The sequence below is a fragment of the Crocodylus porosus genome, unplaced genomic scaffold, assembly GCF_001723895.1.
Source record: "Crocodylus porosus isolate Cpor-Errol unplaced genomic scaffold, CroPor_comp1, whole genome shotgun sequence".
In the NCBI taxonomy this organism is placed as follows: domain Eukaryota; kingdom Metazoa; phylum Chordata; order Crocodylia; family Crocodylidae; genus Crocodylus; species Crocodylus porosus.
In genome coordinates, this window is record NW_017728926.1 from 16,991,413 (window position 1) to 17,015,036 (window position 23,624).

Sequence of the window (23,624 nt, forward strand, 5' to 3'; positions counted from 1 at the left end):
GCTGCAGGCCATACTCCCTCCAGAGTCACCACAGGGGTGGCTCTGAAGATCTCAGCATGGACAGCCCCGTCCCACTCCTCCCTGCCCCGAGCAGGTCAGATGGGCAGGTCAGACTGACTCTTTCCACTTATTTAAGCATCACCTTCATTCCCATGTCATTGAACTCCTATACGTGCTCTATTTTACTGAGTAAAGATCAGTGCCTTGCTCAAGACTGTGAAAGAAGTCTACATGACAGCCTTGGGTGCCAATAGACATGCTCGTTCAAGCTCCAATTAGAGCACTCCAGCGTCACCTCACTGTCATATGTATTAAGCCCCAATGTGTTTCAGAATAGCCTTAGGGGTACTTTATGTAAAACTCGTCAAATGAGCTTCAGATAAAGTGCCCACCATCCATTTTGAAACATGTGGAGACTTAATTGCTCGTGATGGTGAGCCATTTTAATTAAAGTGGCTGTCCAGGAACCACTTGAATTAAAATGGCCTCACCCCCAAGTATGTGTATAGGCCGCCCTTGTGTTTAGTTCAATCCATTCCAAAGCAGGGTTGATGGGATGGACTCAACTCCATTTTCCCTTTGCCTTTTTGGTTGCATTGTACAGGGCTGAGTCCAGCAGCCAAAGGATCACTTAGCAGCAGGTGCTAAGACTTGGGAAGACTTTAGAAGGCCCTCACCCTCCTTCCAACGGCGGAAAGCCTCCTGAAGCTCCACCCTGCCTATCCTTACCCTGGGTTTCCTGGATTAACACAAAGCCATTTACCAGCAAAACCCCCAACCCTCCCTATAATTAATCTTTTAAAAGGCAGCATAGCAATACACTCTGGCACCTGATAGCATTACCTGCCTGATACAGCAATGCTTTCTGCTGACTCAGGATCATCCTTGAGATGAATACAGTAATCTGCTTTGTGCTTCCCACAGGCTCTTCTAGTCCTTCCTTTCCCACTGGGTATTTTCAGGGGGAATGGGCCCGGCCCTCTAGTTTCACTACGTCTTTTCCACGCTCCACTTTACATGCACTCTTCATTCTTTCTTCCACAAGCCCTGATTTGTTGCACGTTTCCTTCTTGAATTACCTTTGCCATTCCTTCTTCAGCACCATTTTCTTTTCTGGTTTTTAAAGCAAGACAAGGCTAGCCCCGTCTACACAAGGCAAACAAGCGCTTTCAATCATCCAGCGTAAGACCTGCATATCGAAACCCACGCCTGGGCCTGAGGAACCAAACTGCCTATTGACACATAAGCGTGGGCTGGGCCAAGACGGTTTTATAGTTAGATTAAAACACATGCACCACACTGCAGACCAAGTGCCTGTCTGTCTTACAGCACTTTCTGCCATGTCTTAGTCCAATCCATAAGGCTGGCTAGGCCCTCCTGTAGTCATGTTTAAACCACGGGAAGGCAGTGCCGTTCTTTACTGTCTTTTGCACAGTAAAACATTAACACGCTGCAAACCGTAGCCTGTAGCAGGAGCTCCCAATGTGCTCACTGTGTGGTCTAATAGCTACAGCCCTCGGCTGGGCACCCAAGCTACCAACTTCCATTCTCAGGTCCCTCCACTGTGTTTAGCCTCTGCTTTGCCCCCGGTAGGCTATCTCCCACAAAGCAGCATCTGCCTTCCTTGAAAAGGGCAGAGGCTTAATTGCATCTCCAGTGCTTTGAAATTCCGGGATGAGCAGGAAGTTAGTCTGCAATTATAACCCTAAGTAGCTTCCTGCAGGGTATTAGCAAGCCAGGTCTCTTTCTTCTTTCTCACCTTCCCCCCAACTTCATTTGCAACCCAGAGAAAGAGAAAACAGCTCCAGATAGAAAGAGCTCTCCCCCTGCCCGTTCCTCCTCCTCTCTCTCACATTCAGTCTCACATTCTTTATTATGAAGCATTTCGACACCGTCCTGACAGGGTGCTGGGCACCCGCACCTCGCTCTGCAGTCAGTGGGAGAGGAGAGCCGTCTCGGAGGTGCTTATCTCCCGACAGAAAGCATGTTTGTTTCCAAACCTGGCTGGCTTTTCTTGAAATAAAAAGGAGAGCGTGTCATTTGTTGAATGATCTTGTCGCCTTTCAGCAAATCGCTGTGAGAGCTCCGCATCTGTACACGGGAATGCTACTGCACGGAGCCAAGCTGCTGGCTTTAACTAGATGCATTCACCAACTTTACTAAAACGCCAGCCCAATCATCCTGTTAAACTTCAAAGCTTAAAAGAAAATGGAGCAGCTGGCAAGAGTCGGGCAGATTTTAATCTTCCTCTTTCAGGGCAGTTCCTCAGCCCTGCCTTGTGAGTGCCTGGTGTGCAGACCCGTTTGTGCCCAATTAAACAGCATTTCATCAGGGCAAGGCAGACAGCGACTCCAAGCTGACCAGACTCTGGCACCTTCTGACGACAGGGAAAGGGAGATCAAAGGCAATCTCTAGATAGGGAAGCAAGTAAAGGCAGATTGTGATTCCTGGAGCTGGGGAACACTACCTGCCAGTGGGGTTCAGTACAAAGGTTAGCTGCATGGACTTGCGATGACCTGCAGAGCTCACGTGCAAGGGTCAGTCGAACCTCTGTGCCATCCTGCCACATCCTTTAGAAACACCACCCTCTTTAGAGACCTGTTATGGGAATTTAAGTCCCTGAATCACACACAGTCATGTTCTGCACTGACACAACCAGTGCAGAAGGCATCACATCAAAGTGCCTGAGCCAGCCAGCTCATCTTTGCACTCTCTCTCATCTGCCCCAGAAGAAGTGGAGGCCCATTAAAGCCTAGCTGAATAATTTAGGGCACCCACAGCTCCCACTGAAGTTGAGAAGAAGAGGGAGAGCCACAGTAGCAATTAAAGATAAAGAGGGACACAGTGATGTTCATTAGAGGGACAGAGAAGGCAACAGAGGTCACAACCATATATCGCCTACTTACCATGCCAGGTGATGACTTGCAGAAACATCCCGCACTACTCCACGCATGCTACTTCCCACACCAGAATCACTATCGCCTTCCCCTTAGTCTGTGGACAGACTAATTAGGTCTGCTGAGAGGGGAGCTAGTTGGCTCAGGGGCTGTGCTGCACAAATAAGACAACGCCACTTCCAGCTGGAGAAGCAGTGCACACGTGGCAGTGCGGCAGGCTTCCTCCGAGCACTGCTGGGCACTGAGTCAGGGCCACAGACAGGGCCAGAAACTCCACTGGAACTGAGTGTTTCCCCTTCAACTTCCCCAAACAGCACTGGGCAAAGTCAAGTGGAGAGGGAAAGTGGCATGTAGGCCGAGGGCAAGAGGGTCAGCAAGAGTGCAGGAGGATGTGGGGATGTGTGTGAGGGCAGGCAGGAGAAGTGATGATGTGCAAGGGGGGACCGAGAAGTGGGAAGAGGGCAGCATTAGGCTGACTGGGCCCCGGAGAAAGGGAAGCTCAGTTCTTTTCTGCCTCAGTCCCCCTGCATGCTGCTATGCTGCACAGTGAAGCCAAAACAGCAGTGCCAGGAGGGAGCTTCCAACCCCATGGAAGATCTTAGGACCTCATAGGAAAGTAGGGCTTTGAAGGGAACTCACGAGGTCACCCAGCCTCCTGCTCAGGGCCGGATCATCCCTACCTAACCCATCAAGTGCCTGTCCAACCTGCTCTTAAACACTTCCAGGGATGGAGACTCCACAACCTCTCTGGGCAGCCTGTTCCAATGCTGGACCACTCTCGTAGTCAGAAAGTTCCTCCTCATCTCCAGCCTAAATTTGCTTGGCCGCAGTTGGAGGTCATTGCTCCTAGCCCCGGCTCCTGTGACAGCTGGGGACTAGTGATCTACCAGGAGGAACTGCTGACAGATAAAACCAGCCTCTCAGAGCATGGACTCCTTGTGCCCAAAAGAATTGGTGCAGGCAAACTGTCTACAGAGGATGTGCAAAAACTGGCTAAGCTACCTCCCATTTCACAATGGACCCAGTTGCCTTGCCAATAATGGCCAGGGCTAGGGTCCATGGTCAGTAACGGCACAACAGTTACACTTGGGTGAGTTTTACACAGAAGGCAGGGATTCAACCTCTGTTGGTGCTGCGGGCAAAGCACCTGATATATCCTCCCCAAAATGACAGCCCTTCTGTTTGAGCATGGGACAGATTTCCTGAGAGTTTACAAGTAGATATGCTAACTACATTCATTTTAAAGGGACTCCCTTCACAGATTTTGCTCTCGGGCATAGATCTCCTTTTGTCACAAATGATGATAATGGACTGTCTGTTTAGTTAAAACTCGCACCCAGGCTACATTTCAAGAAACAAGGACACAATCAAGCTACGTTACTAATGACCGCTGTATCTAATTGCCATGTCAGACCCAGGTGACAAGCTCAGGTCACTTGCCTATGGCACCAGAAATACATCACTTTGTGTAGGGCCCGCATAAGTGATTAAGCATTTCTTCTTGTTGTTCAAAACCGAATGAGTTTTTAAAAGAATTCCCTATTAGACGTGAAACCAAATTTGGCCCCTTTCTACTATGCGATGTCCCTCTAAATGTTTGTTACTGGGAAACGGTTGTTAAAAATGGACAAGAAGTCTCATGTTTCATCTAATCAGCTGGTTGCCAGAGGGATTGAGGAAGGAATTTTCCTTTCTACCTATTCAGCCCTGTACAATTAGTTTGCTACATTACATGAGATTGGCTGCTTTCTTCTGATGTATTAGGGTGGCCCACTACTGCAGGTAATTGGGCTTGCTGTTTGATCTCCAGTAACAAAACCTGCATTCTCGCTGTGGACCTGCCATAGTCTGAACTGCCGAAGTCTTAGCCAGGAGAGAGCTGAAGGGAACAAAACAGTTAAACGTGCGTTGTCAAAGAAACTTCCTTGCCGACAGAAAAAAAGGAGCCATTATTTTATCCTTTGCATTGCAGTTTCAAAAGCAATTTTTTTTAAGGTGGGAATTTTAATTTCCAAAGGTGTGCGCACCCTTCATTGCAGCTGTGTTAGGCTGCAGAATTGTTGTTCGCATGGCTATTAGTTAAGGTTTCTGTCAGCACTTCCATGATAAACCTCTGTCTTCTTAGGATTTTATAACTGGGCCATAAAAATTTCACTTCCAGGCTAAGATTTATCAAGCAAGTCTCCCTAGAAGATTCCTTTGAATTTTTGACACCCATAAGCTTAACGAAACCAAGCAGGGGCTTCATCCTGAAAGCCATCCATGCCTGCAACTCCAGTTGGTTTCGATGGGAGTTTTGGAGGTCTGCTTGGGAGACTGGCTCTGAGAAGTTCACCAATTCTAAGTGTGGGTTGATGCTCCTATAATTCATAGAGTGGATTTTTTTTTTTTTAGACACTGTGTGGACTTTAAAAAGTCCAATCAATCCTATAGCCTTCAACAGTGCTTAGTGGAATGGGAATTAACAATGAATTTCATGTATCTTGAGCCGCACTATTTCCAGCACTCTTCCTGGGGATCTGCCCAGCAAAGTACATGAACACATGATGGATCTACACACATACCTAACAGCTGTGCTGAAACAGAGCCTGAATCAACCAAACTATCACTTCATAGAGCGTCATCTAGTCTGAACCTTCAGACACAAACATCTCTAGCCCAAACACTCTGCTTTGAATCTCAGAAAGGTTTTTAAAAAAAGGGGAAAGGTTTAAAAAAAATCCGGATGCAATCATTCTCCTAAGAGCCTCCATCGCCCTGCCCGCTCCAGGCACAAGCTTTTATGGGAGGCTTACAGCAGAGGAGCGGCATTCACTCGAGCCATGTTTGTAGGGCTGGTGATCGAGTTGGAAGTCATTTCTAACACGCACTCGTGCTGTCGGGTATGTTTACATTTCGCAAAACAATCTAAAGCTTGTAGATGAAACAGAGAAACGTCCAAATCCGTTGCAATAGTGAAACTTAGATCTTTTCTAAGCTCTGTTACACTGCACCCTCTTGGGTAAACACCACGCCTGGGTGCACTGAGTCTTATTCGTACAATCCTAGTTGCAAAACTGAGCAGACAAATTATTCACGTACACTTGTCTATGGACTGTGAGCTCCTCCCAGAATAGATTAGTTTTCTCCAGTGTTTGGAAAGTGCCTACCACGTAGTACACTACCACAAATATATACACAAGCACCACAATTATATACACAAGCGTACTTTCTTGTTGTTCTTCTTGCTCTAGAATCAAGGAATGCTGAAGAGAGCACAGCTAGCCATTGCCTGCAAGCAGTGACCAGTGAACTGTTATTTGCAAATTGATACTCAGACAATAAAATGTTGAGATGCTACTTGCCAGATTCTGTTCTCACACACCACCAGTGTCAATCCAGAGTAACTCCACCTACTCTAATCAAGTTGGGCGCTTGTATATGTGACAGGAGTTTAGTCCTTCAGGGTTGCATTCTATGCCCCCTAAATTGAAACAGTGAGTTTTTAATGGAAACAGTGGGTTTTATTTTTCCATCGCTGTATACACAGCATTGTCCTGGTGGCCACAGGTGCCTACTGAAGACAGAATCGCTGAGGGGCCTGATCCTTTTTTTTAGCAGAGGGGAATGAGCCAACAGATGAATGGCTGCGGTGTTCCAAGTTGCAACATTGCAAACTAAACTACATCCTGATGTAATCTCATTTAAATCCCTCCAAACCTGCATACGAGTAACATGTGATGCCATTAAGCCACTCAAAGGGAAATTTTCATCATGTGTACCTGGTAACATTGTCACATGTACAAGTACTCATTATTCTGGATTTAAACCAGTGCCATCAGGATCAGAATCTGGCTTCACTCCACTTGGGCTCCATCAGCATTCTCCTGGAACACCCATACCTCCTTCTGACTTGTCTTCCCATGGAGTTTCACAGGAAAACCTGATGTTTACTGGGCACATACAATGACTTATCTCTTCTTAACCAACCAAATAGCATAAAACATGCTCAAGTGTTTAGTTGGAACTGAGTTTCATGGAAAACAGAAATGAACACAAGCATTCTTCACTTCTCACTTTTGAGGCAAATACCATAGCTAGATTTTTAAAGAGACTGGGAATATGTCATAACCAGTAATAACACACATAATTCTATTGCTCATATTAAGAGAAAAGATAGTCAAATGTCATGCTTCAAGACATCAGGAGTCAAGAAGGAATCTTCCAACTTGTGCAAAGCATTGCAATGATTGGATACTTGTACTGTTTGGATTCCCAGTTCTTTAGATATTCGGTCAAGGCACACTTAAAAAAATTAAACTGTTCTGCTTTGGCCTGGCAACTTCTTCAATCTTTCTCTCAGTTCAGGCTTCTGCTGCTTTTCTCTTATTTCTACTTTGTTAAAACGCCTGTCATTTAAGGTGACAGTGGAGGGGGGGTCTAGATTTTTTACTTTCATGCATTTAAGGTAATTTCCGTCTCACAGCTTTTGCTCTGCCCCTGCACATTCTTACAGACATGCCCAAAATTATGCACAGAACCAATCCCATTAATTTGGACAGGACTACTCACATGCACAACTGTTGGCAGGATTTGGGCATCAGTGATACTGCCTGAACAACCAAGCTCCCTCCCCCATCAAACGATGATTGTCATTTATAGACACGGGCCCAGGTTGTTTTAGAGGCACTTAGGCAATATTCTGCTCAGTGCTGCGGCACCAGACTGACTCAGAAGCCTAAGTCCTACTGAATTCCAATGACACATAAGCACTCAAGTGCCAAAGTCAGTTTGCAAACAAGACGTATCCTTCCAAATCAGCAGGCTGGTGCTGTGGTAAGTGGAGCAGCACCTAGCAAGCTTCAAATATCTGGGCCATGATAATTTTCCATTCCCAGAAAACACAGAGCAGAAAAGACATATTCAGAAAACAAGCATTGGGTCCCCAGCCAGGACTGGCTGCACTCCCCAGCTTCTCCAAGAGGAGAGATTGCTTAAAGCCCTCCTCCCCCAAAACAAAAGGGAAAGGAAAAATTAAAACAGATCTCAACAGAGAGGGAGGGAGAGAAAAAGGGACAGAGCTAAAAGCTACAGAATGACAGGCAGGAATATTCTTTCATGTCTAACAGCATCCAAACGCCAGTAGCATGCATCATAAACTCTTAGCCTACCATACAAAGAGGGTGCCCCAAAATGGTACCTGCAAGAGGTCTCTCGGAAGGAGATGTTTAAATCCCAGTGGGTGTGTATCCTGTTGACAAACAAACAGAGAGGTAAATGACAGGTGCCCAAAATGGCATGTCCCCCAGCTCAGAGAGCAGCTCTCACAGCAGCTGACCCAGGCTTCTCTTAGGCTCCCTCTCCCCTGAGCTCATGCCCACCCCTGCCACTTCCCTGCACCGCATGGTGCTGCAATCAAGCATGCTGCACACACGCCAGCCCCGAGAGCCCCCAGCAGGGCCTGCCATGCGGTCAATTAGGGCCCGGCAGGTGATCTGCACAGCAACGAGAGAGCTCCTTGCACCTGGACGCAGCCACACTAATAGGCGAGGGCAGCTGCAAGATATTGTCTCAACTAATAGGACGTGCTCAGGGGAAGCAGAGCAGGCTCCGCGCTGACATTTTATTAAGAAAACCCAAATGTGTCTGTACTGCATCCCCGCCTCTGCTCCCCGCCCCGGCTGCAAATACATTATTAGCGATTTCCCACCTCGGAAATTAATTTTTCATATTCTGTCACTCCGGCTGATGACAAGTGGGAGCCGTGGAACCCAGATGAACGACGGCCTAAATTTAGACAGTGACGGGCAACTGGGATTTTTTTTCCCCTGTGCTCTGCACAGACAGTGCCTATCCAGATCCAAATGGGCTAGGTCGGGCTCTTTGACCCCTTGCTGCAAGTCAGCTCTGAGTGTCACCCAGGGGTGTCAATTTTGCCTGCAAAGGGGCTGCTGCCTCCCCCGCCCAGTCAGGCCAATGTGATTGAAAAGAATCAGAAGACATCAGGGGCCAAATTTTCAAGCAAGTTACCACCAGCTTCTGTTTGCATCCACCCCTCCCCCCCCAACCCAACCCAGCCTTTTGCATCTGTCGGTGAAAACACTGGCTATTAGCAATGCGTGCAAATTAGCTTCTGCTGATGGCTGTTCTGGAGAGCAATAAGCAGATATGCCTAAAAATACTGCAACTGGGGAAGGACTAACACAGGTCTGCTTGATAAGGAACAGTGCCTCTGGCCTCTCAGGTCACCTGGCTCTGGCCTCCATTGCACACTTTAAGCACATGCCTGAAGCCCATTCAATTTGCGCAGACCCCACTGGAGTCACCAGGAATCGTTCTATTGACTCAAGGGCTTTGAATCAGGCACGTGGACGTGAGCAATGCAGTCAATGAGACTTAAGCCCTGGCTTAAGTGCTTTGCTTTAAACGTGCACTTAAGTGCTGCATTGAACTGGGGCTTCTGCTTCAGCTCCCGCCCCAGGAATCAGTGAAAACAACATTTAATAATATCACATCTGAGGCAGGGTCCTAGGAACCTAAGCACCAATGAGGCAAGCTAACCTCCATGGCTAAGGACAGACAGTCAAAAAGCCTGAGGCTGAATCAATTCCATCTCCACAGGTTACTCTAAGCTGCACAGATTGAACTGATAAGCAAGTGAACAGACATTAACTTTTCATTGCAGAAATGCAGCCACATGCCTGCAGTCGCCCAGGCCAAAAGCCAGGGGATGCTAGAGCATGCCTCCCTGGTCTGCTGGAGCAGATGGCTTGAATGTGGAGGGGATCTGGGACAGAAGTCCAATAAACCGATTTAACCTAAATTAGTTAAGTTTGATACTACATCCATCCAGGTTTATCGTACACTGGTTTCAGCCATTTTGAAAGTGGTTGATGTGCATTGAACTTCTGTTGTGTTACAGATTTGAATCAGTTTCCAATCACTTATGCTGGTTTAATGTGTAATTTCTGTCCCTAGCCCATGTGCTTCCTGCAAGGCTCGCTCAGAAAGGAAGTCTGGTTGTTTCTTTTGGGGGTCTATCACATCTTTGCAATACGTGAAGTTTCACCAGTGAAATTGTGCTCGGGAGCATATTTATCCTATTAATAGGAGCCCAATCTTCGCATGGAATTGCTTAGGAAACCAACTTCAGAGGTCTCTACAGGATTACAGGTAAGCATGGCTCTCACCCACTGCAAGAGGGTGTGGGTAAAAGATGCCCCCTTGCTCCCTCACTGTGTTGCAGATAGCAATGGGGCAGGGTGACGGCAGTTTCTGGGAGGCTACAGCCTCCACCCCCAACCAGGTAAAAGCAGGCAGGCAGGGGTGAACAGAGCCCCAGCTGCACGGTCCCATCAGCATGCCAGGTAGCACAGTACAACCAGCAGCCAAAGAAAAGTCACCCCCACACAGGAAAGGTCTGGCACCATGAGCAAGGTGCCTAACTGCAACACCCTGCTTGCCGCCTGGCCACTGCACTGCTTTCTCGGGCACAACGCCTATGCACAAACCATCACTCAGGGTGAGAGGGCATCTGTCATCTGGTCATATATGAGCTGGAGTAGGGAGTAGCCAGAGCAGAAAGGAGGTGGAGGAGCTGACTGTGCTGAACACAGCAGAGGCTCAATGGGGCTGCTGCCTGCCACAGTGAGGTCCTCCGAGAGCCCATTTTAAGCAGGGCTGGACCAGAAGAGACAGTTTTGCATCTCGAACACATGTGAAGCAATGGATAAGAAGCTGCACTGGCCAAAAGAAATGCCGTGCCCTCATCTAACTCATTACATGTTCCTGCCTGGTCTACATGGCCCTTCTAAACTTGGCAAGATCTTCTGGAAGGAAAAGAAAGGCAGAATTCCCCAGCTCTTGGTCTGAAGCCTTCCTGTCCAGCTCACAGGCTTGACTCTGCATCTATTTTAAAATACCATATTTTCTAGCATACAACACCTTTTTTCTTAAATGCCAGTCACTGGAAATTGCAGTGTATATTATGTGTGAGAAATACGGTAAGAACCATTTCTTCCAGGAAGGACACAAGTGAAAATACAATCAACACAGGGAGCAAAACAGCATGCAGGGCCTGCTCCCTAGCTGTTGCTACTCAGATACTGACTACAAGGAAAGATCCTGTTTTCTTTCATTCTGCCATTCAAAAACAAGATGTGAATTATATTTGGGGGTGTGTGGTATACAAAGAAATACTGTAGTTGATTTCAGTGGTGTCAGCATATGGATACAGAGAAGTGACAGCAAACATCAGGCTTTCCAGCTTGGGGAGATGCTTTTATTGCTGCTTTGCAATGCACTATCAGCTCAGACCTCATCCTACACACTGACCCTGAAGCTGACCTTACTCTTTACACCTTTCACATTTGCCGTAGGCTTTCATCTCACAGACCCGACCCTCCGTTCTCTTGCTCTCCATGAAAATGCATGCAGCGCTGGCTTGGAGCGCATACCTTCCCCACCTTTTTGGTTATACAATGCCCTTGCCTTTCTGGTGGCTTTTCAGGGACATGAGCATAAATGTCGTTTCCCGATCCGATCAATAGGCCAGCAAGAAAGAGAAGTCAGGAGTAGAGGAGGAGGAGGAAAATTTGGATTAATACTGATTCCAGGACATGCCCATGCTTCAGGCCTACAATTTCAATTTTTTCAGCAAGAATAGGCCAAGATTGGACTCTGGGTGAAACTGGAGAGGGCCCAGGTGATGTGCAGTTTGGGGACTTACTTAAAATCTCAAGGGAGAAATGTGCTTGTGAATCTAACAGGAAAGCGGGGTCTGTCCTACCCTGAACAAGGGGAAGTCAGTGAAGTGCAAAAAGCTCAATTTCAAGGGCTCAATTTCCCACAGCCCCTGGAAACAAAGGATCTCACACCCACTCACACTCTCAAAAGTCTGGCAGGCACTCCAGTCCCCCCACCCAGCCGGACATGCTGGAAATATACAGTTTGATTTCCAGCCTAGAAACAGGTTGGAAATCAAATGTATATTTTAAAAAAAGTGGGGAGGAGAGGATATTTAGCTTCTCCTGTTTCTTCCTCCATAAAACAAACCTTTCCCTGCCCTCACAAGAAATGAGAAACAATAATTAGCCTGGCAGAGGGCTTGGCCCTGACCGACATTTAGTCTGAAGAAGAGAAGACTGATAGGAGATTTAATAGCAGCCTCCAACTACCTGAAGGGTGGTACAAAGTGGACGGAGCTGAGTTTTTCTCAGTGGTGACAGATGACAGAACGAGGAGCAAGGGTCTCAAGTTGCAGCAAAGGAAGTTTAGGTTAGATAAAAGGAAAAAAACTTTCTCACTAGAAAGTTAGTAAAGCACTGAAACAGGTTACCCAGAGAGGTTGTGGACTCTCTATCCTTGGAAGTTTTTAAGACCTGGCTAGACAAAGCCTTGGCTGGGATGATGTAGTTGAGAATGGTCCTACTTGGAGCAGGGGATTGGACTAGATGTGACCTCCTGAGGTCCCTTCCGACCAAAATTTTCTATGATTCTACATGCAAATTAAACACCACGTTTGTCTGGTTAAAATCTTATGATTTCTTTTCCAACGGAAAAAAAAATGCAACTCAGAATTGTTGACACTGAAATGATCTGCTCCTCAGGCTGCTGCTGGCATCATGCATGTCTCACCCAGGGGATCTACAGAACCAATCCAAGAGCCAAATTCTACCATGGACCAGGGATGCTGCTCCCAGGACAGTAAAGGGGCCTCAGGTGCACTAGAAAGGAGGATGTGTTCCAGTAAAATGGAGTTTTCCTAGAGTAAAATCTTCACACACGTGCGCGCGCGCGCACACACACACACACACACTCATTCGAACTGGGATGACAGCCGGCAGCTCACTGCAAAACACAGTAACAATGGGAGACACATTTCCTGTTCATGTCCCAGTGGGAGTTTTAACATAACCAGGGTCCAAATTACACTCCGACTCTTGGGGGGGGTCTGTGACGGTGGCAGCCAGAAGACGAGAGGAGCCACTGCTGCTGCTGCCCGAGCTGCTTTGAAAGGCGCAGGGCAGACAGGGGGCTCTGACCTCTTATGCGGGGGCTCAGCCCCCCCCCCCCCAAGCCTCCCCTGTATTTCAAACCCTGAAAATAACTGAATCCATTGCATTGCATACCTGCCCCTCTGTACATGGCCACAACAATGGGAAAACTGCAGCTCCACCCTGCAACCCTGCAGGGAACCAATGCCTGGTCCAGGTGGGTGCAGGCAGTTTCTCCATCCTTACCCTCCAACCACCATACAGAGACTTACCTAGTCTGCCCTCTCCGCACACCTGCAAGGTAGGGAGGACAAGATCGTCCTCTCACCACAATGTGATAGATGGGGAAACCAGAGCAGCAAGGCGATGTGACACGTCCTGCTCAAGGTGATGGGTGGGGGACACACACTAGTGTCGGAGCAGAGACAAGCACCCAGCTGTCAGCCCTCTCTGCATTATTTATCAGTCCAGGCACAAGCTTCCTGTAATCCTATGCACAACTTCTCAGGGTTCACTACAGCAAGCAACAGCCCCAGAAACCAGAGTGGGACCCTACACATGAGACCAAGGCAGCTTCCATAGCGGGGTGCAATGTGGCTGCCCATCTCAGTGCAATGCCTGCATCGGTGTGTGATGGGCTGAGGGGTGGGAAAGCCTTCTGCTCTGGGGACAGCACAGACCTGCCTGGAGGCAGGGATCCGCACGGAGACCGCTATCAGCCGAGATGGATGATTAAACCCCCATATTTAGACAAATGAATAGGTGAGAATGAAATTAAATCCTAATTATCTTTTTCGGGGGTTTTTTCTGAGGGGGAAGCTGCTCCGCCCGGCGCCCGCATGCGTTTCTATGGAGTTATCTCCAATTAGATTTCTGAGCCTAATGCACGCTCCGCTTTAACGGGTTATTCATTCAATTGAAATCAAATTACTAATAATTTGCAAGCTATCAGCTCCGCGAGCCGTCCTCGGCGTGCTCGCAGAGCGGGGAGCCTGAGCCAGTTCCTTACAAATTAACAACAACAAAAAAAAAATTGCAGGCGAGCAAGCGGCAGCACTGCCGCCGCTCCCTCCCCCACCTGCTCCTCCACCCCGATCGCAGACGAAGCGTGATCTATTCTAACGCCTTTAATAAATGCAGCCAGATGGGCCCCACGGCCACGGGAGGTGGCTGGTTTGTAAAAGGAGCGAGGAAGCAGGTGAAGCGACCGGCCTGCCAGGTTCCTCCCCGAGTGAGGAGAGAGAGACTCACTGGGTCTTGTTTTAACCTATATTATATGGATATAAAACGAGCAAAAAAAATTAACAGGAAAGGCCTTGGCAAGACGAGGCGTCTCTGGGGCCCGCTGTGGAATGAGATCCAGCCTGGAGAGCAAGCACCAGAGATGGCAAAATAACAGAGTGCAGCTGGGATACTCATCGCTGGTCCCTCCGCTCTGCTTCGGCCCCGTGGCCCCTGCCTGCTTCCAGCCCCAGGGGGGAAACGCTGCTGGGACCAGAAGAAGGAATCACACAAATCTCCGCATGGACTATTGCCCAAGAGGCAAAAACCATGGTCTGTAGCATGCAGTGTCCAGCATGCTTCCCCATGGTCCCATCACCCCGCTGCATCCTTTGCAATGACCGACCGCATGGTAGGGAAGTACCAGGAATGGAGATCAGCAGTTGTCTGGACAAACAGGTCACCGCTTCAGGAGAAATAAGGCCACTCAAGGGCTGACTCCACAGTCCCGACTGCCCAGTTTCCAGCCCCACTGCTTATCAGTTAAATATTTTCAGAGCGGGGGAAATCCCCCAAATCCTTGGGCTTAGAGGGAATTCCTACAGCAAGAGAGAAGAGAGAATTCCCAAAGGCCTGATCCAAAGCCCTCTGTGACCGCTGGGAACCTTTCCAATGACCACACTGAGTTTGGTATCAGGCCCCGCATCTACCACCCAGTTTGGGAAAAGCAAAGCACAGCCTTAGCATGGCCAGAGCAGCTGGCATTGCAACAGGAGATGCTGCAAATCTTCCACTTGGAAGAAAACACATGCAGCCGGCACTCCCAGAGCAGCTGTGCGCGTGTAAGAGCCTTCCCACATCTCAGCTCCTCCGACTTCCCTCCGACAGGGATGCTCCAAAACATCTGACTGCTCCTAATGCCCTGGTGAGCCCAGTGTCATGTTCCCGCTAGGAAGCTGAGAGACTGGGGCGGTGCAGACCTGTGAACCCGAGACCTGGAACATATTCCCTACCCTGGAACCCAGGTGCTGCGTGACGGTGATGGCAACCCACTTTGGCTCTCTCAGCCTCCCCAGCTCTGTTCATACAGCTTGCCCACCTCTGCTATATATTTTAGGATCCCCAAAGGGCAGGTTCTGCCTCCATAAAAACCACCAGCATCTATAGCAGAGGCAAGGTGTGTTGCGGCAAAACTACTGAGCTGTGAAGCCACAGTGAGCTGTGCAGAGGGGCAGGCAGGCTGGGACAGGGTCTGCCCTTGCTCCGTCTCCAGTCTCATATCTGTGTCTGACTCAGGAAAGGATTTTTCACCCGTTGTCACATTTTATCCTCCAGTATTGCAGAGGCATAAGTAGCCATTTCCTCTCCCTCTCAAGTATTAGTCCTCATTAGGCCGTCTGTGGCTTCCTGGTGCTCTGGCCTGAATCCAGCCTTGGCTTCCCAGATGGATCTTTAATTTATTTATTGATTGGGGTGATTATTATTAAGCCACGCACAGATCAGACAAAAAGAGGGGTGGGGAGGGAGAAGCAGGGAGGGAAAGGAAGGGGAACGAGAAGCACAGCAGACAACTGCCTCAAGCTCCAAATGCTGTGATACCTCGCCAGCAAGAGGAGGGACTCCCTGACCACCCTCCAGTTGGTACCTATTGCTGAGCGGCTGCAGAGCCTGCTCCGACAGTCTGGCTCATTAGCATCGCCGCAAGTATTTCCTGCTCTGCCGTTTCTCGCTCTTTCCAGCAGCTCTGAGCTGGCAATGGAAGCAGCCCTGCCTTGCACGCGAAAGACGAGCCAGCTTGGGCCATTCCCCAGGGTGCAAACCAGGATGGCTGGCTCCATCAGCCAGATGAGGAGCAGATGATGATGGGCACCGCCGCGTCGTGCCACCAGGCTGAAATGCAGGCAGGCCCATGGACTGGCCTCTGCGGGAAGCAGAAATTTCTATGCAGCTGCCATCCAATGGTGCCACAGGGGCCCCGCCGCGAGAGGGTGAGGAAGACACAGTAACGAACGTGGCACGCTGCCCCGCGGAGGCTATGCGACCTGAAAGCTCAGTGCTAGAGGCAGGTGCGTGAGGCAGATACAACAGGAGGCCTTTGGTTTGAACTCCAATCAATTAGCAAGTCAAAGAGCAGCAGCCTTATGGGATGTCAGAAATAGCTTCCCACTTAGCGAGGGAGGTGCGGGGAAGGCTGACGGCAGCTCCCCATTAAGGCTGAGTGGAGGTCGCCGACTTTGCTATTAGGAGATGGAAGCCAAGGGGAACGGTGCCAGGAGCCCGTTCTCTGGGTGGGGGGGGACAACATCTCCTTCCTGGCACTCTCCGTGCAAACCCCAGCATGCAGAGATTCACGGGGCCAAGCAGTGGGAAGGGAGGTTGCAGAGGCCACAAAACGCATGATGCCTGCCCGTCACGAGACAGCGTCTCCATTCCCAACACTGCCCCCGTTAGCTTGAAGTCAGGGAATAGGAAGGGCACAAATACCTGAAGAGGCCTCCCCCGGCCAGAGGAGAGTCCTCAGGGCGAGCGGCAGGGAGGGAAGGAGTTTGGAGCAGCAGCGGGAGGGGGGGCTCCAGGAACCTCCTCCTGACTGCACAAGCGCTGGTCTTCATTAGCATCATGGTTACAGGCCCTTCTCCCTTTTTTTTTTTTTTTTAAATGCTCCAATTTCTTCAGGAAAAAATTGCTTTGATTTTGGAATTTGGCAAGTGCGCCAGCCCCTCATGTGGTCTCATTATGCAATCTGCTGCTGCATTTGCTCTCGCTTGATTTTTTACAAAAAGAATTTCAAAGGCGTTTCTACCACGCACAGCAATTCGCACGTATCTTGCCCATCACTCAGGCCAAAATACATATTTGCTTGCTAGCCAGAGACGACTCCTTCAGAGCCTTTATGGCTGGTCAGGTCAAAAACTTCTATTGGTTTTAGCAGGTGCTTAAGTATTATTGCTTCTTATTATTAGCTATGCCATTATGGTCTGCCAGGGAATTATCCAAATGTGCGTTTCTAGCAGCCATTATGTCCCTTTGTGTCAAAGCTCAGATGCTTTCATTAGATGCTACATTTAAAAGAAGGAATTAAATTCACATGCATGCTACAAGCCCCAAAGTTCAACCGTCTGGTTGAAACCACATGGAGGCTGGGAAATGTACTGTTAATGCCAACTCTTTCTGCTTTAGTTGCCCCACGGTCCTGACAAAACACACTAACACCACTGCCCGGACATCCCTGTGCTATTTAGACACAGTAGCATTCCTGAAAACCACTTCCAACCCGAACTCTCCGCTCGTGTGCTCTGGCTGGTTTAGGCCAGCTGCTCAGTACCCCAGGTCTGGATTTTCCTCCAAGCTGAGATGAGGCCGACCCCTCAACTCCTACTGAAGTAGGAATCACAGCCCTGTTGTCCTAGTTTGCACCCTAGCAAACCCGCCAGAAGGGCGGCAGGGAAAAGCAGAGGTTGTGAGAGAAGGGCAGCTTAGCCAACAAGCCTTCACAAGAGGAAAAGTCTTCAGGAAGCCAAAACCCCTAACCTGGACCTGGTCTATGCAGCGTTTTGGATCGGTATCACCACTGCAATGTGATTTCTACTGCAAGAACTACCCATGTAAAGCCCCTAGCATGGACCCAATCACCAACGTATAAGTTCCCTTCCCTATGTCAAAAAAGGTGATTTAGTGTCAATATACATACATCCAGATTTGGACCCTATATGCAACTTGTGTGTGTAGACAAGCCTGTATAAACGCATGACTTCGGGGGACCAAAACCCTGGATACAAAAGGAAAAAGGTCTTTCAGTGGCACTGCCCCAATGACTTCCAGTGCTGGCTGCTGGAAAGCCTTCCCCTGACCCCCATCTCTAGGATCAAGCATTACAGCGTCAACCATTGCAGAGGCATCTGGTTATAGGAGACAGGATTTTAAGCCTTCTGTTTCCCAGACGTGAGGCCTGAGCACGGAGCGCTAATTAGCACACCATGGCTAAGCAGGCCTCAATGCGTCTTACTAAAAGATGCATAAAACCCCTCCTGGCCACCAGCATTTGTACGGAGCTGGCCCAGTCGCCTGTCAGCTGCATGGCTGGGTTTCCAACTTTGTTAGGAGTGCCTAAGTTAGCAAAGCTGCTAAGGCAATATGCTCTGTCCCACTCCCATACACTTCCATTCCCTGGAAACGAGGGAGTGAGGACACCTGGGTTTCTGCCGTATTTATGAGTGGCAGCTTGAGACACACCTAAGGGCACCCCAGCACCTCCAAGATTGACTGGCACGTAGCAGGGTGACAAGGCCTATCCCTGCTAGCACCAGCCTTGGGCACTAGCAGGGACCCATGGGTCAGATAGTAAAAGCCCTCATCATCTCCTTAACCTGTCCAACCATATCCACTGTTGGGGTGTCCTAAGTTGAAGGCTGCACTAGCTGATCCTCCCCACATGGGCACTCCAAGAGCACCTGGATCCTGGTGTCTCATTGCCCAGGAAAGGGCACTCACAGAGTGGCTCAAAGGGGTCTGTCTAAGCTCGCACAGCAAGACAATGGCAAAGGAGCACAAAAGATGCCTGCCCCAACCTCCAAGGTCCTGGTAAAGGTCCTCTGGAGTCAGTACTGTGGAGGGAACAAGCTGTGCAATGGAAAAGAAATCAGAAAATGAGGCAGAGTCCCAAGGGTTGCACTGGGAGGGAGGGAGGGAGCTGACTGGGGGGTGTAGGGCCAAAAGAGCAACACGCTGAGATCTGCTTGGGTTCTGCCCTCGCTCTCTTGCAACCACAGCTTATCCTATTTCTTCTTCTCCATTGGTGGCAATAAAACCCTGGCCTAATCCATCAGCACCCCAAGAGGCGGCAGCAACAGGTGAATTAAAAATAGAAAGCAGATGGGACATCGTCTCTGCCCAGCCCCAGCTGTCACGTCTGCTCCATGTCTCGCCGGCTGTGGAACCAGCCTGGCCATACCCCTCCTTCCCAGCCCCCACCCTGTCCCACACTGCTAATGACAAGAGAGAGCAGAGCCAGAGCATGTATGCTGTGGCAGAGCTGTGCCCAGCAGGGATGCAGCTAGCTGCCTCCTCTGGGCGCTAAGGCAATGCTTTCTGGTGCAACACACCCTCTTCAACATCCAAGGTGCAAGGTGGGAGGGGGCAATGGGTGTTATGTTCATTTCTGTGATACAAGGGCCAGAGCCTTAAGAGCTTCTTGAAGGAAGAGGTGGTTTGCACAACAGATGTCCCCTCACAGCGGACAGGACACTGAAGGCGCTCTCAGTACTGCCTTGCTCCCATCATGGCGGTGCCTGGGTGCTGGCTGCGCATATCAACAGATCAGTGCATATCCAGTCACGCTAGCCCCTCAGTAGGCAATAAGCAAAAGCAGCTCCAACCCCGAGCAAGCAACAGGAGGTCTCTCTGCCCTTGGCCCAGCACACCCGCAACGCTGCACTCACACCGGCGTCAGGACTCCGCTTCCTCCTCTCCCAGTCGGGAGTCCATGAGGGTGCGATGGACACCACAGCTAACGTGCTTCTACTATAAACGTTGCCCTTCCTTCCCTGAAACCTTTTCTTCCCTTTGCTAAAAGACCCCAGGTCCTGACTGCCAGGGAAAACTTGAACTTGAACTTCTACAAGATCACATGGAGTCTCCATGGGACTCGACGGCAACCTTCCCGAAGATGTCCATGTGCCCCCTCGGAGGCGGCAGGGTCCGTGATTACTCCGAAGAGGAGCCGATGCAAGTGCTCAGCACCTCCCAGAATGAAGCTGTGTCTTAATCAAGAGCTGGGGGCACAGAAGTCCCCAGAACTGGTTCCTGTGGAGTTGATGGCAAAGTTTCCATCAGAGCCTCAGAACCAGGTTGGGCCTGATCTCAAAGTGAAAATGCCAGTGCCATGTGCCCATAAAGCCCTCCTATAAATGCACCAAATGAAGTAAAAAAACGGTATTTTTAAAGCAGGTGGGGTTCAAACTGATGGGAAACTATCACCCCTTCCTTTAAAAAACTCGAATCCAGGTTCAGAGACCATCAAACACACGACTGAAAAACAGAGGGAGGTGCCACAAAATGATGAGTTAAGGGACCAATGAATAATGAGTAGTAAGGCTTTGGCGTTTTTTTCCCCCTTGTATTTCCTAATAAACAAGGCAAAGCAATTACTATAATTAAAGATATAAGATAAAAGCACTTTATATTTTGGGGGCCCTGAAATCAATTAAATATTTATTATGTTGTTCTCCCTCCTAATGAGAAAACCTAGCACTGTAGTTTTGCAGAATTAAAAGCATAATTAAAGGAGGTGGGGGAACGATGGTGGCTTTGTGGTACTGTTAGTCCTCTGCCTGTGCAATTCTGCCTGTGCATATACAGCCCAGCCGCCCCACTGCTACCTGTGCTCTTCCACAGGTAATCTCTGAGCAGTATTAGGAAACAGCCATATAGTGGATGAGAAACTCCTGGCTTCACTTGGAAGGGTTGGTCTACTACTTTGACTCCCTTTTTCCCCACAAGATCTCAGCTGGGATCTCAGAAGGGAAACGGCTTATCAATTCAGGAGCAAGAACCACATAAAACACAAGAAAAGCAATTACATGCCTTCAGTTTCCAGTCCTCTGTTTTTATAGGGCTTGTCTTTGAATCTGAGCAATTTTATGCATTAGTGCGAGATGATGATCAAGATGAGTTGCAATGACATGCATGGGGGGCTGAGACAGAGCAGCTGTAGATATTTATTTTCCTCTAGTTATAGATCTTATAAACAACATATTTCTTTGGAGGGATGTGGGAAGCCAAAATCTTGCAGCCGAATACCACGGGTGCCCAGGCTGGGAGAGACTATCCTGAGTGACACCCAGAGGTGACTTCTGATGCCACCTTTTCAGCTCTGCACAAGTTCTAGAAGCGGTCACTGTACTGAGACGCATCCTGAATAAATCTAAGCAGCTAGCTATATATCTGGATGGAGAGATCCCTCCCCAGATGTTTTAGAGACTATTTGCATACCACAGACTCTTTCAAATAAAGCTGCTTGCATGCTTACCCATCAGTTCTTAGGGCCAAGCTCGGTTCCAATGAAAATGAGGGGAATTTTGCCACTGATCAAGAAAACCTGGATTTGGCCCTTAGCAATTTGTTATTTCCACTAAGGAGCGGGGAAAAAAAAAATCCACCACTACTCGCCACCGGTTTGTTTAGAAATATCCAAATGCTTTTAGAGGTTCTAGGTCACCCAGGTTCTTCTAGCTGAGACCTCTGGGGTAATTAAGAACGCAGAGCCAGACCCTCAGCCAGTGGAAATCCATGAAGTCTCAAGTGCATTTCCACTGGGTTGACAGATTTCAGCTGAAAAATCCTCGCAGAGCACAAAGGTGCAGAATGCTGGACAGAGGGTCAAAGGAGATAGGGGGTCGAATGGCCCCATGCCTCTAGTACAGACAGAAATCCCACAATAAGTCTAGGAAGGGCTCCACAGCCACCCACCGTCTCCAAACAGGAAAGAGTGGGACGAAACAGGAATCCCACACTTTAGGCATGGCAGAGAAGGGATGCACCTAACATCTTAACTGCCAACCAAGGAGTTCACTCCGAGGGGCTTCCCCCGCTCCCAAGTTTGAGTCTCCCCGGCACAGTTAGGAGAGGGCAGCAACTCGCCGTCAAGCATTCTCCATCTCGGGGCTCGCCATGCCACTACGCCCCGGCAGGGAAGTACCTTCTTTTCATGATACTGATGTGGAGATCCTCCTCCCTCTTCACTTCAGGGTGCTGACCATTGGCTTTGTCACTCTCCTCACTGTCATCACTATGTGAGAAAATTGAAGTCAGCTCTTTCTTGGGGATCCTGATGGGAGGCAGAGGGATTGTCCTCTTCTCAGCCAGACGACCCCGGTTCTTGCAGTGGAAGGAAAAAGCACAGCAGGGGAGGGGAGGAGGAAGAGAAGGTCAGCATCATTCAGTGACTTAGGACCAAAATACCCCTCCCCACCCCCACTCAAATTGTTATCCTGGGAACAAGACTCCATTCACATGCGACTACGAGGGGTGCAAAGGGGAAGATGCAGGCCACATTCATTTTTCAGGGGTATTTCATTGCAGCTGCAGCTGCGTGAACTTGCCGCAGCTCTAGCAACCAGAAGCTGCATTGTCCCATTTTCTTCCACAGCCTTAGTGCCTCCTGCACTCTGCCAGCTGGTCCAGGTCAGCAGGAGGGGAGGAAGCCAGCACAGCTGGGACCCAACCACATCTCTCTACATTTCTAGCTAACTCTTCAGGACAGACTAATGCCTAACAGGGGAGACTCAACCCCCTGTAGAGGGGCCCAGCACAGACCTCTGGCCCATTTAAGAACCCCTTGTGCCCTATTTTGACTTAACCTTGTGCTCTCCTGCTACACTGGGATTCATTTCACCCAAGAAGAAAATCTACAAGACCTGACCAACATCCTTTTGACTTTCAATGGAAATCCCCTGCCTTAGCCAATGGCAGGATATGCCCCTCCATTTGGAGAGAAGTCTTGTACTAAGCTCACCATGAAACTATTACTGGGGTGGTTTTCAATGGCCATCTACACACCAAGATAAACTCGCTATCACAGGAGGAAGTTGACTGTGCAGACTTTCCTCAAATGCTCCTCCCAATGCATTTCACCCACATGGCCACCCCGATCAGATGCAAATAGACTGAAAGCTCTGTGCAGCTGGGCCTGTCCTTCACTTAGGTATAGGTTCACTGTGCTTGGTGCAACTGTACCCGCAACTTAATACCAACCCTCTAGCTATTACATACTATTGGTATAGGGAAGCCCATGGTCACATGTGTCACAGGTCACCATCTCTCCATTCCTTCCACACACCATGCATAATCCACATGGGGCAGAAGCCCAGTATAACCCCAGGCTGGGAGTCTGGGCTCCCTAGTGCAAGCTGTAGCACCTGATGCTTTTATCAAGAGAGGACCCCAATTCGGTCCCTGGTGCATCAACCAAGATAGCGACCGAGCTAGCACTTATGGCATAATAAATGCTTTCAGGATACTCACTGACACAGTGATAAGGCTTTTACCCCGTAGAGCTTAAACTCTTACTGAAATAAAGCAGGAGCCTTGTTATTTGCCTATTACTTGTGCATGAGCTCCTGAGGTCCCTTCCAATCCTAATTCCCTATCATTTTAAGACCATGCTTGAGTGTTCTTCCATGGGAGAGGCAAAAGCTTATAAGCCTCTTGAAAGGAGGATGCTTTCAGGAAGGACGGGAAGGAGGAGACAGCAGAGCTACACGAGGCCAGGTCAGATAAATGCAGAATGACACTCCACACTGCAGAGATGCTCGAAGGCTGTGGCTCTGACCTCTCAAATAATCCAGGAAAACCAAAATGCTCTGGCAAAGGAGGGGAGAGTCCCTGCAGAGGCTGCTGGGTAAGAGCCAGTACTATTACAGCCCAGGGTTTTTAATTAAACCCATTATGAACTTTCCATGAGGACAACATGAAAACGTCTCATCTCACCTCTGCCAACACATTTCCAGTTGTGCTCGTTAAAGGGATCCCCAAT

At 49.1% G+C, this 23,624-nt stretch overlaps 1 protein-coding gene across 1 annotated transcript in view; it reads right to left on the reverse strand.

The window, feature by feature from the left end:
- The window catches only part of SAMD11 (sterile alpha motif domain containing 11), a gene marked incomplete at both ends in the record, with an annotated part of 103,375 nt that extends 81,357 nt beyond the window's left edge, over positions 1-22,018 (reverse strand). The window contains 2 exons of the mRNA XM_019541742.1: positions 8,077-8,127; positions 21,789-22,018. Coding sequence (XP_019397287.1) covers positions 8,077-8,127; positions 21,789-22,018 — 281 coding nt within the window. The remainder of the gene's footprint in view (positions 1-8,076; positions 8,128-21,788) is intronic.
- Positions 22,019-23,624: the final 1,606 nt, after the last annotated feature.